This window comes from Lipomyces japonicus (genome assembly GCF_038497905.1).
Source record: "Lipomyces japonicus strain CBS 7319 unplaced genomic scaffold V1514scaffold_4, whole genome shotgun sequence".
Classification (NCBI taxonomy): Eukaryota; Fungi; Ascomycota; class Lipomycetes; order Lipomycetales; family Lipomycetaceae; genus Lipomyces; species Lipomyces japonicus.
The window spans coordinates 175,112-191,857 of record NW_027117816.1 but is presented as its reverse complement, the minus strand read 5'-3'; the positions used below and the strand labels follow the sequence as shown (position 1 = coordinate 191,857).

The window sequence follows — 16,746 nt, the reverse complement described above, 5'->3', positions numbered from 1 at the left end:
CATTCAACTTCACGCGACGCGTGTCTTAATATGTTTACTATAATCAGGAAATCTACACGCCAGATCATCTATGGTTAAAACGTTTTGAGCATTTTATGTATATCCGACTTCAGCAAAAAAATATAGCAAGGCTTTAGTATCAGCACTGACGCATAAGATTTTTTTTTTTTTGCTGTATTTAAAGTGTTGCAGTACAAACCAAATTTTCTGGCTTTGCTAATTTCACATTTCACATCTATTTTTCAATGGAACGAAATCGTTACTTTCTATCCCTGTGTATATTCAAGATGAATTTGATCCAGCCACGGACAGATTCAATTAAGATAACGATGTTGTCATTTGATTTATATTAATATTAAAAAGATCAATGATTAATATTGAACAATTTATCATTTACATGGTATCTTACGACTGCAAATGTCGATTAACAGCCCACAATCTGGTGGTGAACTCTTCATCATTATCCGGGGCATATGTGCGCATAAACATCGTGCTGGAATGCGTTTATAGTTTTTCTGCATCATGAATTATTTCAAAGCTTTCTTGAGCAAGTTGTTAAATGACCATGGAAACAATGAAAACATAACATTTACACTTAGACAAGCACGTCAACAGAATACACTCCATATATAAACCTACTTTTACTTTTTCCTATTTTAGGCCAACATGATGCACCGTCATGTTCACAACTATACTGCCCTTTTCCACCTTGCTTTTCGTTCAAACTCAACGATTTTGTCGGCCTACGGTTATGATTGATGTGACTGACATTGATTGCATGCAGGTCAGGGGTTGCAGCGGGGTCGAACTCTAAAAGCACGGGCGCGGGGAAGTTACAATAGAAAACGGGGGTAATACGTGCGATTTTTTGATTGTTCAACGTCTAATTCAAATCTAATACATCTTGACAAATTCAGAATAATTCATTTGGTTCAAATGTTTGCCCAGCACATGTCCTTGCATCTTGTGTCGGCTGCCGCCACTGGTGCAGCTGTAGCAGTCGTGGCTGGAAAGTCGACAGCAACAGGTTCTGTCGACAGAACCGCAGTCAAAGAACGCAAACGGACAAAGCGGGCTTGCGATCAATGCAGCACGTCCAGAACCAGATGTGACGGCGGCTCTCCATGGTTAGTTTTGGCTTCTCGTGACTCGACTTGTTTGTTGTGCTAATTCTGACTTCATTTGCGCAGTCATCATTGCGAAGGTACTTCATGATAACGTATCTATGACCATCACGTTTCATTAATTTACTGACCTGATCCGCATGTAGAATACCACTATGTCTGTCAGTATACGCGTGAAATCAGGCGCCGTGGTAGGGCACCATCGACCACTTCTCGCAAGCTAAGCGTGACTTCCACCGACGCCGTAAATATTACGTCTAATACAAGCATGGACACACCGCAGTCTTCGTCATCGTTCAATGAACACGCTAGTTTTGCTGAAGATTTAACTATGATATCGGTCGAATCATGGCTGCCACCGCCTTCATCAGTGTCATCGTCGCAGAACCAGAAACAGCAACAGCAAGAGCAAGTTGCATCCACGCCAGTACCGCCAGCGCCTGATATTTCGCCAGCTAACGATAACATTTTGTCACCTTCAGTATTCGTGTTTAACAGGGAAAGCAGCTTGCAACTGCACGATATGCCCGACGCCTCTTCATCCACCACGAACCAGCAACCTGCATTCACCGCCTCCGCTGCCACGCTTGGCCACCACTGTGAATATCCAGTTCTAAACCCAATCCTGCCATGCATTCACGAGTTCCTTACGCCCGAATCTGCTTGCGCGTTGCTGGACCATTATTTTACTGATGCGTCAAACTCCATGTACCAATCTGCCTCGCCGTTCGTACTGACGTTCATATTTCGGAAGGCGTCCATGCTTCGTACCGAATCGCCCAGATCCACCTCGCCAGCATTACTTACGGCCATGCTATGGGTTGCATCTCAAACTGCTGATATCGAAGTCATGCACTCGGGAAAGGCAAGAAAAGAGATTTGCGACAAGCTCTTTGCTGTTTGCACATCATTCCTCGGACCTCTCTCGCCAGATTATTCTTCGTCATCATCATTATTATCTTTGTCGTCAACGCCGCCACTCACGTTGGATGAAGTGATCACACTGCATTTAATCGGCATCGTCATATCCGGAGGTGAACCAAAAATTAACAGTCTCAAATGGGTCCACAGGGCTATCGATTTGGCCAGATCATTAAAGCTTAATCAAGAACTACCAATTACTGGCGCATTAAGTATTGAAGAGATTGAAGAACGCAGACGAGTATGGTGGTGGATTTTCGCTGTGGATCGGCATTTGGCGCTGTCTTTCAATCAGCGACCGGCCATCACTGATGCTGAGTGTCATGTATACCAGCCGTTGGACGAATTATCTTGGCAAGAACTTGATACCGAACTGTCAGCAATTCTCTGCCCCAGATATTTGGGCCCATCGCTTAAGGTCACCGGGGATGGATACTTTGAATACATGCTACCGCTGATGACGATTCTCGGCGACGTCCTTGACATTCACCAGCGATCGTATCATCCTCGGTTTAGCACCATCACAGATTTCATGGCGATTGAAATCACGGAAGCAGCGTTGCGTGAGTATGAGCTATCATTGGCCTCGTTTGCAAATAATAAAACCGGCAAGTATTCGACTGACCGGCAGCAATTGGTGTGCTCGTACATGACATACATAGTGCACGTCATGTACGTGCTATTGTATGGGCCATGTGATCCTACTGCTATGACCGAAACACCTAATTCATGGATCAAATCTGACGAATATGCAAAATGTATGAGCCACGCTAAATCCGCCGCCAACGCAATCACGGATATTCTTAAGAGTGATCCCGACATGCGGTTTATGCCTTACTTGTTTGGCATTTATCTTCTACATGGCAGCTTCCCTTTCCTTAGCGCTCATGTGGCACAATGCGTAGAAGAAAACATGAATATTCTTCACTTATGCGAAACCATGATTCATGCTCACGAGGTTTGCTTAGCCACGCTAGATACGGAGTACCAGGTAAGAGTGCATTATTTTCATCTTTTCGTTTCGACTTGTTAATTCTCATCATCATAATAGAGGAACGTTCGAAACATGTTAAGATCAGTTCAATTAAATGAACGACCGCAAGTCGTGCAAGCCAAATTTTTAAAATTGCTGAAAATTTACAGGTGGACAGGTGGTGGGACTGGACTTTTGGTATAACTTTTCAGTTTGGGTAGTTGTAATCGGATGTTACGTAATGACGTAAGTGTGATACTTGATGACGGAGACAAAGTATTATCGTGATAAAATTTGCAAATTGTAAATAATTAGTACAAAATGCATCATGAAATTATAATAACTAATAATGGTTTAATAGATACATGATATTTAACGGAGTTAGAGAATAGAATATATAGTGTATAATTAGAGGGAGTGAACTGGTTGAATGCTGAATAGTATCCAACAAAACGCTGCATAATGTACATAACTTAGCCCTTTTTCGAGGTCATAGGCGAACCTGAATTGAGGCTGTAATCATTCAAAAATTGTTAGGAATTAGAGTAGATGGTCCAACAATCGAGTTGGTTGCCAACATAACTATCTCGTGTACAATTAATAATCAATTAGTAACATTGCATATCACGTGCTCAAGTCTTTATTCGAGGAGCAACCTCGTGGCCGCGCTTCGCCCATACCTACAAGATTCAATTCATTGTTTAATTTTCTCAATCAATCCATTGTTACGGCGGTATTATTCGTTGCCTGCCATTTGGTGCATTTCAATTTAAAAAAAATTGTTCTTTTTTTTTTTTGAGAAATGCAGGCCTCGATTGAAAAGCGCATTCGAAGCGTATTTCAAGTTCCTCGCAAAGGTACTTCAGCGCGAGGCAGTGCCTGCTTTTAAACGCTTCCAAATATACAAGCAAGCTTGGAAAGCGTGCCATTTTTTTCACTGAATTAAAGCTGACAATATATCTTTTTGTTTTTTTAAGGTGAAACATATGAATTGCGGAGCGGGCTTGTATCTCAATATGCATATGAAAGGTAATACTTTGTGTGCCAATCGTGTTTTTGTGTTTGTCCAATGCTTTGTTAACATTGCGGGTAAATGCAATAATTAGAAAGGATGCCATTCAACGGACTATAGCCGCCATGACTCTAGGCAAGGATGTTTCTCCATTATTCCCCGATGTGCTGAAGAATATCGCTACTCCAGATCTTGAACAGAAGAAACTTGTATATCTGTATCTCATGTAAGTTTCGCCTGGCTCGTCGCTGTCTTTTTGTTGAATTTTTGGGCTTATTTGTGAGTAGGAACTATGCCAAAACCCATCCCGATCTTTGCATTCTAGCAGTCAACACGTTTGTCAAGGTAAAGTTTATCAATGGTGCTGAGGCTTCTTTGGTAATGACTGTCTAACATTCACTTATGAATACAGGACTCTGAAGATTCCAACCCGTTAGTGCGCGCATTAGCAATCAGAACAATGGGATGCATTCGAGTGGACAAGATTATTGATTACATGGAAGAACCTTTACGGAAGACCCTTAAGGATGAGAGCCCCTACGTTCGCAAAACTGCAGCGATTTGTGTGGCAAAATTATTTGATCTCAATCCCACGTTGGTAGTAGAAAACGGGTTTTTATCCACGCTGCAAGACATGCTTGGCGATGCTAATCCTACCGTAATCGCCAACGCGGTGTCTGCGCTCACAGAGATTCAGGAAGCCGCACCAGAGACCAATGCGTTCGTGGTTAACCCCGAGATTTTAAAGAAATTGCTTATGGCTTTAAACGAATGCACAGAGTACAAATTTTTTTTTTATGTTTATTTATCTATAACTTTCCCCTTTTGTGTTTTGAAGGTTACTAACGTATTCATCTTAGGTGGGGTCGAATTTCAATTCTCACATCGATTGCGGAGTATCAATCAAGTGATGTTCGTGAAGCTGAACATATTTGCGAACGCGTCGTGCCACAGTTTCAACATGTTAACCCGAGCGTGGTTCTAGCCGCTGTTAAGGCTGTTTTATGTCATATTCATTTGCTTAATCCAGAACTGAAAAATCAGTATTTAGATAAAATGTCACCGCCTTTAGGTAAGAATTTATTTAAGTATTCATTTTTATTAAGGTTTGAAACTAATTAGAACAGTTACGCTTGCTGTTTCTGCACCGGAAGTTCAATATGTTGCTCTTCGAAACATTAACCTCATTCTTCAAAAATACCCTGACATTCTCAGTAATCAGCTGCGGATATTTTTTTGCAAATACAATGATCCGTCATATCTGAAGGTGGAGAAACTTGATATCATGATTCGGCTAGCCAATGCCAAGAATGTTGACACACTATTATCAGAATTAAAGGAATATGCTTTAGAGGTTGACATGGATTTTGTAAGACGGGCAGTAAAGGCCATCGGTCAATGTGCGATCAAGATTGAAAGCTCAGCTCAAAGATGCGTGGAAGTGTTGCTGGACTTGATTAACACCAAGGTCAACTATGTGGTTCAGGAAGCGGTCATTGTCATGCGAGACATTCTGAGAAGATACCCAGGCTATGAAGGAGTGATTTCTACCTTGTGTCAAGGCATCGATGAATTGGATGAACCAGAAGCTCGAGCTGCACTAATTTGGATTGTTGGTGAATATGCAGACAAGATAGACAACGCGGATGAAATTTTGGCCACGTTTGTTGAAGCTTTTACGGATGAGACCACGCAAGTACAGTTGCAACTCTTGACAGCCACGGTCAAATTATTTTTAAAGAAACCAGAAACCTCACAACCACTTGTTCAAAAAGTTTTACAGACAATCACGAACGAATGCGACAACGCCGACTTGCGGGACCGTGCATATATTTACTGGCGCCTACTTTCGGCGAACCCACAAGCTTCCAAGGATATAATTTTATCTAAAAAGCCAGCGGTTAAAACCGTTATACAACATTTACCAGCGCCAGTTTTGGAAGAATTGATTCGAGAACTGTCCACGTTAGCATCCGTGTATCATAAGCCGGCGGAGACGTTTATCGGTCAAGGCAGGTTTGGTCCTGATGCATTACAAAAGAGGGCAATAGAAGAACAAGTTCAACTCGCTGAAGAAGACCCGATCCCGGCCGTGACTCAAGCAGCTGGTGGTAATTTGGAAAACTTGCTCGATCTCGACTTTGACATTGAACCGGTTGCTCAATCCTCAACGCCTCCCGGGACTATCACTTCGACTAGTACCAACGTTCCTGCAGCCACAGCTGGCATTGCCAATCTTAGTTTTAGCGAGACAAGTTCTTCAGGGCTAGATGTTAATCAACCCCAACAATTCAGGAGTAATGTGGAAGATTTATTAGGCATGTTCGATTAAGGCAAAGGTTAAGCATGGGAAGAAAATGTGTTGTAAATGACGACAGCAATAATGCATATTGGCGATTTCCATATTTTCGATACGTATTTAAACATATAGATTCTGTAACTTACGCGGGACAGAAGTGAATTAGCCTTCTGTCAGTATGCACTATATAATATTTACATTTAACACGTTATATGCTAGTTAATTATAGTATATCTATATTGCTGTTGCCTCTTATTGTAAAATCCTTTAAACGCCAAATAACAAATCAATAATATTATGCACAAGACTATTATTTAACCCCACAAACACTTTTATAACATTTTCATTTATTGTTGCTGTTTCTTCTTCTCCCACTCTTCCGGAGTATAATCTTTCTATTAACCTCCAATTAATACTTTAAAAAAAAAATGTGCCACCCAATCACGTACCTGGGTGAATGCATGAATGCTTGCGATTTCTTCTTTCAATTCTTTATTCACCAATCGGTGCCTCATTATGGGGGACTTGCCCTTGAACTTGGGTGAAACAATCACGACTTCAAATGCTTGACCACAGCCACCTATATCACGATTCGGCATGTAAATAAACTTATTTAAAAAACAAAGAACGTCAAAAAAAAGAAGAAAAAAAAAACATTTTGCAGGCGTGAGAAATTATCTGAAAAGGAGCAAAATACCTGAGGTGTCGATAATGTCAACGTGAACCGCTTCGAGTCGTTCTCGAATCACGGTATCTAGATATTGTACTGGAACTCCCTCACTCATCTCAATCAAATATGGCAAAATGTCAAACACAGTAGCAAAAAAATAAAATTGCAGGTAGCAGTTGAATTACGTTTTTTAATTTTGTGTGGGAAAATAATATAGATGGCGGACATTGGAAAGGCTTAGTAAGAAGTTGATGACGGCCTTTCGTACTAAAAGAATTTTGAAGCTAACTTCGTCTTGATGGTTAACTTAATAATAAAAACTAATGATAATATTTTTAGATGCTACATATATCTAAAACTGGTATTACAATATAGATATGAGCCGTGAGCTTTTAACGTCTAGTTCCCGTGATATAGAATAAAGTACTATCCGTCATTTGTTCAAGCATGTCAGATGTTATGTCATATCAACCCTCTTCAGTCCTGCTGCTTCTCTGGTATGAAGTGCATGCGAAACGCTATCTTCTTCGCCGCATTGCCTTTCAAGAGATGATCATACTTCCATTGTCATAAGATTTTTTGCGTAGTGCACTCAACTGATTGTCATTCTGGTCAAGTTTCAGAACGCCCCATGGCGTTTTCAACCTTTCGGGCTGAAGGTTCATATGCCAGTCTCAGTCGATGATTGACTTTACATAAACTATCAAGAAAAAAAAACGCGATTTTTAAGACATTCTGGTAAATGATTAATTAATGATCAAATATTTATATATGAAAAACGTCAATCAACGGCCAGGTCGGGGTCATGATTTGGCTTTTGTATATGAATAATACACTGAATGGACTGAATGGGCGAGCTGATAGCCCGTCAATCAGTTAATTACATCTAGATTTTGTTAGTAGATTTTGATCTTTCAGCATGGCTAATCATTCAGATCAAAAACAAAAACGAAACAAGCATTTTAAATTTAATTTTGCCACGTGGAAAATCACAAAGTGTGACGAATTTTTAAAAAAAAGCGATAACAAAAAAAGAAAAGATGACACGTAGGATATATAAGAACCGACTACCACTTATGCGACAATAATTAAACCTGACCGATCAAATGCTATTCAAAAAAACGAAAGAGAAAACAAGGCGGACGGCGGTAATTTGGTTTTCTTCAGATTCTACTTGCAAGCCACCTGAAAAATTTAGAGCTTTACAAGCCAAGTATTATCGTAAGGTGAAGTTGCATGAGAAAGAACGGGGTCCAACAGTTGGAAATTTTTGCGAGGTACTGTATGACAAGAAGTTCGATTTGATTAGGAGTTCGATTGCGCCGATAAACGGGCAAAACTACTTGGACATGTTGCCGGATGAAATTTTCACACAAATATCAAAATACGTTCTGTTTAATGAGCCGAGACGTAATATTAATTGGTTTATTGAGACTTGCAATAAGTTTCGTGAAATGGTATGAGAAGCTATTTTTGTTTTGCATGACAGTGATCAATTAACAATCCAAGGCGCTGTCACAGTTGCCCGTGGCGATTAGTACATGTAGTCTTACGAATAACGCGTTTTTGTTAATGACAAAAACTAATCCAGAGGTCTGCCAGCTCATCACGGATGTTTGCATAATGTCAAAAGGAAAGACAAAAAATATATGATTTGAACTTTTCGTTTTGGACGTTATGGCGTATTTTGGGAACTGCGCAAATGTGTAGTTTCGTGGACTACCAATATTTATGAACAGAGACGATAATACCCAAGCCGAGTTGTGTAACATAGACACTGAAGGCTTCAAAAAAGCGGTCAAGTGCTCATTCAAAGAATGCTTCAGAACGTCGATTAGTCTTGAGTGTTTGGTACTGATCTTCCCGCGGTTAAGGGAATTGGAACTGGATTCTACGGATTTGACAGTTACTTGGCCAACGAACTACAGCAATTGTAAGTTCCTATATTCTCTATCGAGATTGAAATTTATTGGCGCGAATTCCCATGCGACAGATTTGTTAAAAGAGTTGCTGCACGTATCGCCCTACTTGGATGAACTTAAGATCGAAAACGGGAACTTTGAAGAGCAACTCTTCATTGATTGGACAATTGATCATTGGGTTATTCTTTGGCGCGTTAGCCTGATTGATAAAATATCGTTGAATGGGGAAGACGATTTATCCTTAACACAGAAGGTTTTAACTAATCCAGGCCGGCTAGCGAAGAAATTTACTTTTTTGGATATTGAGGTTTCAACACAGCAACTGCTGCTTTCAAAGCGCTGGGAATTGCGAGAATTAACAATGGAAGAATTGAAGCTGGAAGACATATTATCGGAGCTTTACAATGCATTGCGGGACGTGGATCGCGGTATCACTCCTAGTAATGACCGGGGTACATGTTTCGAATTTGACAGTGAAAACCTAATCGATATGAAGTTCTTGCCTGTAAACGATTCACAATCACTTGTGGACGAGGCACCGCAAATTATTGTCACATTCTCGAAGAATAAGTTCTGGAACCATAAGTTCTTCTAGATAGAATCCAATGATTGGACTTTATTACAATGTACACGACATGGCATTTGTGCAGCAGACAGAGAGACCTGCGGATTATATATAAAATAAAATATTTTTTTTTCATTGTTAATGGTAGTAGGGTGCCTATCGAATAAACCTGACACTGTAGGATTTTATTCGAGACAACAAGATTTTTTTTCTGCTTTGCGTCTAAAAATTTCTGTGGCATAAAAAGTCAAATGCTGAATTCAATCCTTTTTCAAATCAGCAAAAGGAATCAGGATGACAGGTTGCCGTACGGGAGCGAACTACTTGCTGCTTGAAGAAGACAAAACCAGGCCAGTCAGTGATTTGATAATAATCATACTGGTCGGGGTTATTATCGGTCAAACGACAAATGGATTGAAACATAATTACACTTGGTCACTCTTCATATATCATATGTTACAATCCCAAAGCGCGTCTAATTTGTAAAATCTAACTAAACACATACCATGTCTGTCTGTCAATACTTTCTCGCACTTTGACCATGAAATCCGTTAAAGACAGAAAAAGTGATCAGGTACGACTTTTTTATAGAACATGGTATAAAAGAATCGATTTTGACTGCGATATTGCATCTTTTTTATTGCAAGAAATTGTGAAATTCATCTGCAGTCCTTGAACCACCCAATTTCATAGACTCAGCTATATCATTCCGTAAGTATACGCTCAACATTACGGATGTCAATTATTATAGCTCTTCCATGACCTCGGTTTTTAACCTACTGACTTTGCTATAAGGGTTGTTGTCATTGGAGTTGCTGACTCTAAAATCGTTTACTGTCGCAACCAATTTATGGCAACGTCATTGACGTGTATTGGGCGCATAAGAAAGAAACGTCAGGTATGGTGCTCGCCAACTGGTATGATGTCAGTTCAACAATCCTGGCAAAAACGCTTTTGCGGTTATGCAGGGGTATTCTTGATTGACTTGTCATTAATGGGGTTGTCCAACGATTAGATCTTTGAAAGCAAGCGCATATCAATTTTTTAGAAATGTCCAAGGCAATAGTATCGTCGGCTTCTACAACAAAAGTTCTTAAAAATTTAATTTCTACAGGTATAAAATAATGAAAGCCAAAAAAAACGAAAAATGAAAAAAAAATGATGGACTTCCAAAAGGCAAGCTAACAATATAAATATATGCATAGTTCAACAACTTTATCCGCCTGTGCTGGCAGACAAATCTTGGGATAATACTGGGTTACTTTTAGAATCACCAGTTATACCAAATGATAAGAGAACGGCTGGGGTTGTATTGACCATTGATCTTACAAGCTCCGTGGTTGATGAAGTTTTAAAGCGGAATAACAACACTCTTCTCATCGTGTCATATCGTATGCATGCTCAAACCAAAAAAAATAAAATAAAATAAAATAAACAGTCTACTAATTTTTTGAAATTTTGGTTTTTTTTTATTTTAGATCCTATTATCTTCCGCCCATTGAAATCACTAACGTTGTCAAACACGCAACAAAGGTCCTTGCTTCGATTAGTGCAAGCTGGAATTTCCGTGTATTCACCTCACACTGCTGTGGATGCACAGGTTGGCGGCATGAATGATTGGCTAGCTGAAGTGGCGGTCGGAATTAATCATCCAGACCTGATCCAGAGTAATAACGTGATTGAGAAAAATTCTGAAGCTGAATATACTGGATTCGGACGATTGGTTAGTATTAAAGGTGATGGTTTAAACTTGAAAACCATTATCGAAAATGTTAAAGCTGGTCTTAAAATTAATCATGGTAAGAAGGTGCAAATGACTTTGTATCCGTAATTTTTTTTTTTTTTTTTTAGGATCGCAAGTATTGATTATCCCTATATTTTAGTTCAAGTGGCACTTGCTGATCGGCATAAGGATGTTGAACATACATTAATTTCGTCAATCGCAATCTGCGCCGGATCTGGATCATCAATATTATCTCAAACTGAAGCTGATGTTTGGTTCACGGGTGAATTGAGTCATCACGAAGTTTTGGCGATAAAGGAAAAAGGAATAACTGCAATCATCTGTACGTATCAGTGGAACCTTTCTAGACTAAAAATATATTTTTTTTCCTTTGATATAATTTAAAACTGACAAAATCTAGGTGGACATACGAATACGGAACGGGAATACTTGCATTCACATTTTGCACCCAAGTTTAAAGCCAAGATTCAAGAAAATCTTGCCGGAAAGGGTGGTGATTATTACGATGAATTTGCAATTGACGTTCATGTTAGTGAAGAGGACAAGGATCCAATCACTATATTTTAAAAAAATATATAAAAAAAAACTGTTGGAAAATAGTTGCTGATACAATACATATAATCATTAAATCATTAAAAAAAATGGACATCTAAATGTTTTTATTTGCTACTCTTTTTTTATTTTAATTTTTTCTCTTTAACTTCTGGCTCCCTTGATGGTAAAAATTCGGCAATGTCTGATATTTGCTTTGCCAATGTTTCAATCGATTCCTTGGTTGCAACTAATCTACACAATCTTGATTTAGATGCCGAGTCATGAATATGATGGTCAGAGTAGACTTCATAGAAAAATTCATCAATCTTATCATCCTCACTCTCACTCCATGACTCATGCCCGTTCGCAATATCTTGTGCAATACCTAAAACAGTGTCATTCTGCGGCTTATTCTCTGTCCTTTTATTGGCAATGTACCTGATCCATTTGTGTAGTTGCACAGCGTCGTCGTTTGTTTTGATTGCATACCAATTCGTATTGTCGCCCAAGATATTTGAAGATAACCCTGAAGATGCAATAGAGATTGCGTCATCATCATGGTCATCATTAGCATTATGTTCTTCACCATCTCCAGGCTTCTTATCCTTTATTGGAAAAATAATCTGACCGGTTGGTGAGGGCAAATGCACGGCCTTGTTGCACATGATCCATGAACCCCATCCGATGATTGACTTTGTACGTTCTTCAAATAACCAGTACGTGTTACCGTACACGTCCGTACCTAGTGGCAACGTCCGGGTTGACAACTTGCGCGTGCGCCTGAACACATCTTCCTTGGCAGCCTTAATTGCCCGATTGTTGCGTGCCTCAATAGCAGCGTATCGCGCGCGCAAATCTTCCTGTTGCGCTTTCGCACCTTGCAAAGCTTGAACTTTTAAATTGATTAACTCCAACGCGTTGGCATCCTTAAGCGCCTTAATTTCTTCATGAGCAGCAGAAATGTTCTGTTTTAATGAATCTTGATCGATTTCGAGTGTTTCGCGAATGTAATTACCGGTTAATGATAATGATATTAGTTCTTGCAGCCATTCAAGTTTTTCTAACTGATGATCAGCTGATTTGAAAATCGATTGTGCTGCTGGTGATGGCCGGTCCAGGATCCTGTCGATATCTTCATTGCCAATGACAGATGGCGAAGCCGTTCCGGAAGCGATTATTTCATCCGAGTCAGAAATGACTTTCTCAATTGTTCTCTGACCCAAAATTTCACCACCGGGCGTGCCAGGTAATGAAAATTGTGATGAAGAATTGGGTTTAGACAGGTCGTGTTTGGTGCTTTGCAAAACTTCCACAATAATTCGCCATATTTTTTCACTATCCGACGCCGTCTTTTCAACTTCTTTTATCGCATTTTTCAAAATTAGTTCCGGCACGACCGGATAATTATCAGCATAAATTACTTTTAACACCACAACTGCGATGGCCTTAAACGTGGTATCGGGCCAATAACCGGTGGGATCATTCAAAATGTTTAAGTGCTTAGATGACGGCCGCAAATGTTTTTCGAACCTATATACGTATTCTCGAATAAATAATCTGATTTGTAATTCATCTTCAGAAATGTCAGTAGTAATCGGTGAAAACTCTGGAGGATCGACCACAACCGGCCGTGGCTTAGGTTTGACCTTTTGTGTTGGCTTCTTGCGAACTTTTGTGCCAGCTGCTTTGGTCTTTGCCTTTGCCTTTGCCTTCGTCGTCGTTGCTGGAGATTTCTTTGCTGCTGCGGAGGAAGCTTTCTTCTTTTTCGTTGACCCATCAGATATTTCATTTTTACTCTTAATGCTACTACTGGTTTTTTTCTTTGTTGTCGATGAACTTGGCTTGCTCTTTTGACCAGTCGTTTTATTGTTGCTGTTGCTGGTATAGTTGGGTTGCTCGTCTTTGTTTGATTTGTCTGAAGATTGTTTGAAATTTTCGTAATCACTCTTTTTAAACACGAGCGTAACTTTTTGTTGTCGACTATCATCATTTGAGTCAATGCCATTCAAGGACTGTAAAATAAGAGTTGCATAGTCAGCATTCTGATTTATTTTTTGTTAATTCAATAAAAAAAAAGCAGTTCATACCTCTGACTTGACTTCCTTTTCCAGCACAGGTTCATCATCTTCATCCTTCTTTACGCGTTTAACTCGGTTACCTGAGTTTATTTTTCCTTCTATCGATGATTCTCGTTTCTTTGATGGCGTGTATGATTTCCTTCTTGGCTTTGACTCCACTTGTTGCGCGGTTGAAGCAACATCGCCAGTAGATATGGCGGTAGTAGTAGCAGTAGTAGTAGTAGTAGTAGTAGTAGTAGTAGCGACAGCAGTTTCGTCAGTTGTCCGGTCGCGTTCGACAGGTGGGATTTGAACAATTGAAGTTTTAGCCTCTGACATGATTTTTCCAACGTGTATCTGAATTCAAAGTTCGCTGTAAACAAAAATTATTCGAAATTTTTGATTGGAATCCAACAAATTTGCCAAACTTGAAATAATTGTTAGATTCATATACACGGTTTGCATGAACTTTTTGATGCAAACGCGCTGCCTGTTGCAAAAATATATATAGATATATATATATATAAATTTTGCAAAATTATAATATCAGAGTATGATGATATTTAATATTTGAAATTCCAGTTAAAAATTGTGATGTTGTTAGTCCAAAATAAAAAAACAATTTATTACAGGCAAACGCGAGCAAGGAAAAGAAAGGGAAGAGTGGAATGAAGAGTTACAAACGCGACTTCTAATTTCGCCAGGAGAACAAAATGCAAAAAAAAAAAAAAATTATAATACAAAAATTATAGCACTAATGCTTAAACATTACTTAATTCTCCAATATACATCATGGCAAAAATAAAAATGACCATGTTAATAATCTCCCTGTAGGGCCTTACTTTTTCTTTTTTGTTTCATCATCATCTTGTTCTGTAACGTCCTTGTCGGACGCGCGTTTCGACAAGCCAAGCCTTGCCTTGAAACTACTAATCTTCTTAAAAACTTTTAACCTATTGGCTTGCCGTTCATCTTCAGCGTCTTCTTCATAAACAAACCTCCGGACAAGGATGTTGTATATTGTGCCAAATGCTAACGCCATGACCGTGGACGTAAAGATGATGACATTGTAAGGCATGCTAAAATCTGGCGTGGGTAATGCCAATAATAAACTAGAAGTTCTAGTCACGTACGAAAAAATTCTCTCATTGTCGTGATCGATGCAGTCAATTACCGCCAAAATGCCTGGAGCCACGTCAAACCCACGGTTAGCGTCTGGTGGATACTCGCCAAGATATAATAAGGACTTGTCGAAATCGTAGCTGATTGTAAGCACAGACGCTGGCGGGATTGTAAGAGTCAGTTCAAGATAAGTACCTCGCACGCGTTCGAGGAAAGGGCGATAAAGGATCTTATTAAACACGTTGTCGTTCTCGATCGATACCTGCGAAACTGACGTGCCAGTAGTGAGTAACGTTGTCAATGTGTGAATGTACGGCTTCATAAACCAAGGAAGAGTCTCAAGATATGAAACTTGAACCGGTTGTGAATTTGAAGGATTTGAAATTATGATTTGAATGCCACCGTGCTGTTGCCCTCGACCGGTCATTGATCGTTGAACATATACAGGAGGTGAGTCATTCTTTACGACTGAACTAGTATTAGAAGTGCTAAATGACAAATCAAATCTGTCAGACGCTGGTAAGCCAAAACATTTCTTGTCCTGATTTTCAAACACGGAGGTATTTTTGTTGGCATGCACGTTCCAATCAGCCGTGGTATATGAGCATATTGAATAATTATTTGCTGGGTTTCTCTTAATTGATTCGATGCCGTTTACCAGTGGGCAACTACCTTCAACTTGGCTTCCAAAAAGATCTGATAACTTCCAATCAAGAACTTCAGGACCAGGCAGGGGATAACATGACGAGCCTGAATGGTACGGCTTAGAGGTGTCACAATGCAACTGGTCAATAGGAGGAGGATCAGGAACTGGCTTGATCTTTCTTTGCAAAGCACGCAAAACGTCCAACACGACTTCGACTCGTTGCACCATGTGCAAACGAACGTCGTCGGTGTCAGACCGGACTGGCACAAAGTCCAGGCTCATGGACTGCCATTTGGCATCAAATATGCGATGACCGTCAAGCAATGAAGACAACCCGACCTTACCCTTGCAAGGCAAAAGCTTGACAAATGGTGTAAGATTCTCGGTGCAAATTGACTCCCGAGGGAGCGCGCCATGAAACAAGCTGAGCTTGGTCGACGATGTTGAACCCAGCGGAACTTTTGAATCCGGCGTGAACGACATTGGGTTTTGGGTTGTCTTGGTAGCGTCCACAAAATTGAGTGAAGCACAAAAAAGGCCTGACAAAGCATTCACGAGTTTAAACCACCGATCCTGAGCTCTGGCAAATAAGTAATAAACATTGACATCTGCAAATGACAGTGTAAACTTACTCGGCTTCGCTTTGAGCTGCAATCCAGGCCCATGCTTCAACACCGGTGCCGCCGGAAGACTTGCCGCCATTAGGTAGTGAGCCCCATAGTTCTGAATCCCACCATCCCTGCGTGAACCGGAGATGCAACTCGTGCGTGCCAGTGCTCTTCACAATCTGGCCCACGCTGCGAGGAAACAAGCCATAATGTAGCAATCCTTCCAAACCAAAATCAAACGAGTCATTACCCGTGATCAAAATTGGATCGGACAAAATATCGAATTGAAACGTTGCCAGGACCGAGTTGCGAGGCAACGGGGTCAGGTCCAGGTTTTCGGAGTACGAACCACCGGACTGAAGCGCACCTGCCAGTCCCAGGCTCAACCCTAGCACCCAGGCAATGCTCCACGAGGTCTTGAATCGCATCACAAAATCGAGACCGACTAACAGACTGATTGCTAACGAAGGTCGTCGTTCCTTGCCAGCCATGATGCTTTGAATTGATCCCAGCACAAGTGCGTACTTGGTGTGCAGTTTGTGTCTGAAA

At 40.2% G+C, this 16,746-nt stretch overlaps 7 protein-coding genes across 7 annotated transcripts; 4 read left to right on the top strand and 3 right to left on the bottom strand.

Moving 5' to 3' along the window:
• Positions 1-1,647: 1,647 nt before the first annotated feature.
• Positions 1,648-3,222, top strand: V1514DRAFT_275694 (fungal-specific transcription factor domain-containing protein; the record flags this gene model as incomplete). The annotated part of the gene is made up of 2 exons (XM_066924906.1): positions 1,648-3,036; positions 3,097-3,222. The coding sequence occupies 2 exons, from the start codon at positions 1,648-1,650 to the stop codon at positions 3,220-3,222; spliced, it is 1,515 nt and encodes a 504-aa protein (XP_066785540.1).
• A 488-nt stretch (positions 3,223-3,710) lies between these two features.
• Positions 3,711-6,538, top strand: V1514DRAFT_325055 (adaptin N terminal region-domain-containing protein). The gene is made up of 7 exons (XM_066926538.1): positions 3,711-3,875; positions 3,996-4,047; positions 4,125-4,256; positions 4,318-4,375; positions 4,443-4,810; positions 4,891-5,102; positions 5,158-6,538. Exons 1-7 carry the CDS (start codon positions 3,821-3,823, stop codon positions 6,360-6,362), a joined length of 2,082 nt encoding a protein of 693 aa, XP_066785539.1. The 5' UTR covers positions 3,711-3,820; the 3' UTR covers positions 6,363-6,538.
• A 138-nt stretch (positions 6,539-6,676) lies between these two features.
• V1514DRAFT_317854 (bola protein) lies at positions 6,677-7,114 on the bottom strand (the record flags this gene model as incomplete). Its single annotated transcript, XM_066925859.1, has 3 exons — positions 6,677-6,724; positions 6,779-6,909; positions 7,027-7,114. 3 exons carry the CDS (start codon positions 7,112-7,114, stop codon positions 6,677-6,679), a joined length of 267 nt encoding a protein of 88 aa, XP_066785538.1.
• A 991-nt stretch (positions 7,115-8,105) lies between these two features.
• On the top strand, positions 8,106-9,516 carry V1514DRAFT_340707 (uncharacterized protein; the record flags this gene model as incomplete). Its single annotated transcript, XM_066929033.1, has 4 exons — positions 8,106-8,456; positions 8,509-8,592; positions 8,710-8,932; positions 8,993-9,516. 4 exons carry the CDS (start codon positions 8,106-8,108, stop codon positions 9,514-9,516), a joined length of 1,182 nt encoding a protein of 393 aa, XP_066785537.1.
• Positions 9,517-10,486: 970 nt separating this feature from the next.
• V1514DRAFT_325037 (GTP cyclohydrolase 1 type 2/Nif3) lies at positions 10,487-11,872 on the top strand. Its single transcript, XM_066926537.1, has 5 exons — positions 10,487-10,600; positions 10,692-10,877; positions 10,965-11,285; positions 11,370-11,552; positions 11,631-11,872. The coding sequence occupies exons 1-5, from the start codon at positions 10,537-10,539 to the stop codon at positions 11,795-11,797; spliced, it is 921 nt and encodes a 306-aa protein (XP_066785536.1). The 5' UTR covers positions 10,487-10,536; the 3' UTR covers positions 11,798-11,872.
• On the bottom strand, positions 11,805-14,483 carry V1514DRAFT_365729 (uncharacterized protein). Its single transcript, XM_066929814.1, has 2 exons — positions 13,852-14,483; positions 11,805-13,776 (listed from the first exon to the last, which is right to left on the bottom strand). The coding sequence occupies exons 1-2, from the start codon at positions 14,158-14,160 to the stop codon at positions 11,908-11,910; spliced, it is 2,178 nt and encodes a 725-aa protein (XP_066785535.1). The 5' UTR covers positions 14,161-14,483; the 3' UTR covers positions 11,805-11,907.
• Positions 14,484-16,687, bottom strand: V1514DRAFT_325033 (GPI transamidase component PIG-T). The gene is made up of 2 exons (XM_066926536.1): positions 16,222-16,687; positions 14,484-16,169 (listed from the first exon to the last, which is right to left on the bottom strand). Exons 1-2 carry the CDS (start codon positions 16,623-16,625, stop codon positions 14,660-14,662), a joined length of 1,914 nt encoding a protein of 637 aa, XP_066785534.1. The 5' UTR covers positions 16,626-16,687; the 3' UTR covers positions 14,484-14,659.
• Positions 16,688-16,746: the final 59 nt, after the last annotated feature.

What these genes read in the sequence shown, in the direction of transcription:
- V1514DRAFT_325055 (XM_066926538.1), top strand. Translation starts at nt 3,821, where the DNA reads ATGCAGGCCTCGATTGAAAAGCGCATTCGAAGCGTATTTCAAGTTCCT. An exon ending in CAGTCAACACGTTTGTCAAG is followed by an intron (nt 4,376 to 4,442) that starts GTAAAGTTTATC and finishes TTATGAATACAG; the next exon opens with GACTCTGAAGATTCCAACCC. An exon ending in GCTTTAAACGAATGCACAGA is followed by an intron (nt 4,811 to 4,890) that starts GTACAAATTTTT and finishes TATTCATCTTAG; the next exon opens with GTGGGGTCGAATTTCAATTC.
- V1514DRAFT_325037 (XM_066926537.1), top strand. Translation starts at nt 10,537, where the DNA reads ATGTCCAAGGCAATAGTATCGTCGGCTTCTACAACAAAAGTTCTTAAA. An exon ending in TAAAAATTTAATTTCTACAG is followed by an intron (nt 10,601 to 10,691) that starts GTATAAAATAAT and finishes ATATATGCATAG; the next exon opens with TTCAACAACTTTATCCGCCT. An exon ending in AGGAATAACTGCAATCATCT is followed by an intron (nt 11,553 to 11,630) that starts GTACGTATCAGT and finishes GACAAAATCTAG; the next exon opens with GTGGACATACGAATACGGAA.
- V1514DRAFT_365729 (XM_066929814.1), bottom strand. Translation starts at nt 14,160, where the DNA reads ATGTCAGAGGCTAAAACTTCAATTGTTCAAATCCCACCTGTCGAACGC. An exon ending in AAAAGGAAGTCAAGTCAGAG is followed by an intron (nt 13,777 to 13,851) that starts GTATGAACTGCT and finishes CTTATTTTACAG; the next exon opens with TCCTTGAATGGCATTGACTC.
- V1514DRAFT_325033 (XM_066926536.1), bottom strand. Translation starts at nt 16,625, where the DNA reads ATGCGATTCAAGACCTCGTGGAGCATTGCCTGGGTGCTAGGGTTGAGC. An exon ending in GCAGCTCAAAGCGAAGCCGA is followed by an intron (nt 16,170 to 16,221) that starts GTAAGTTTACAC and finishes CTTATTTGCCAG; the next exon opens with AGCTCAGGATCGGTGGTTTA.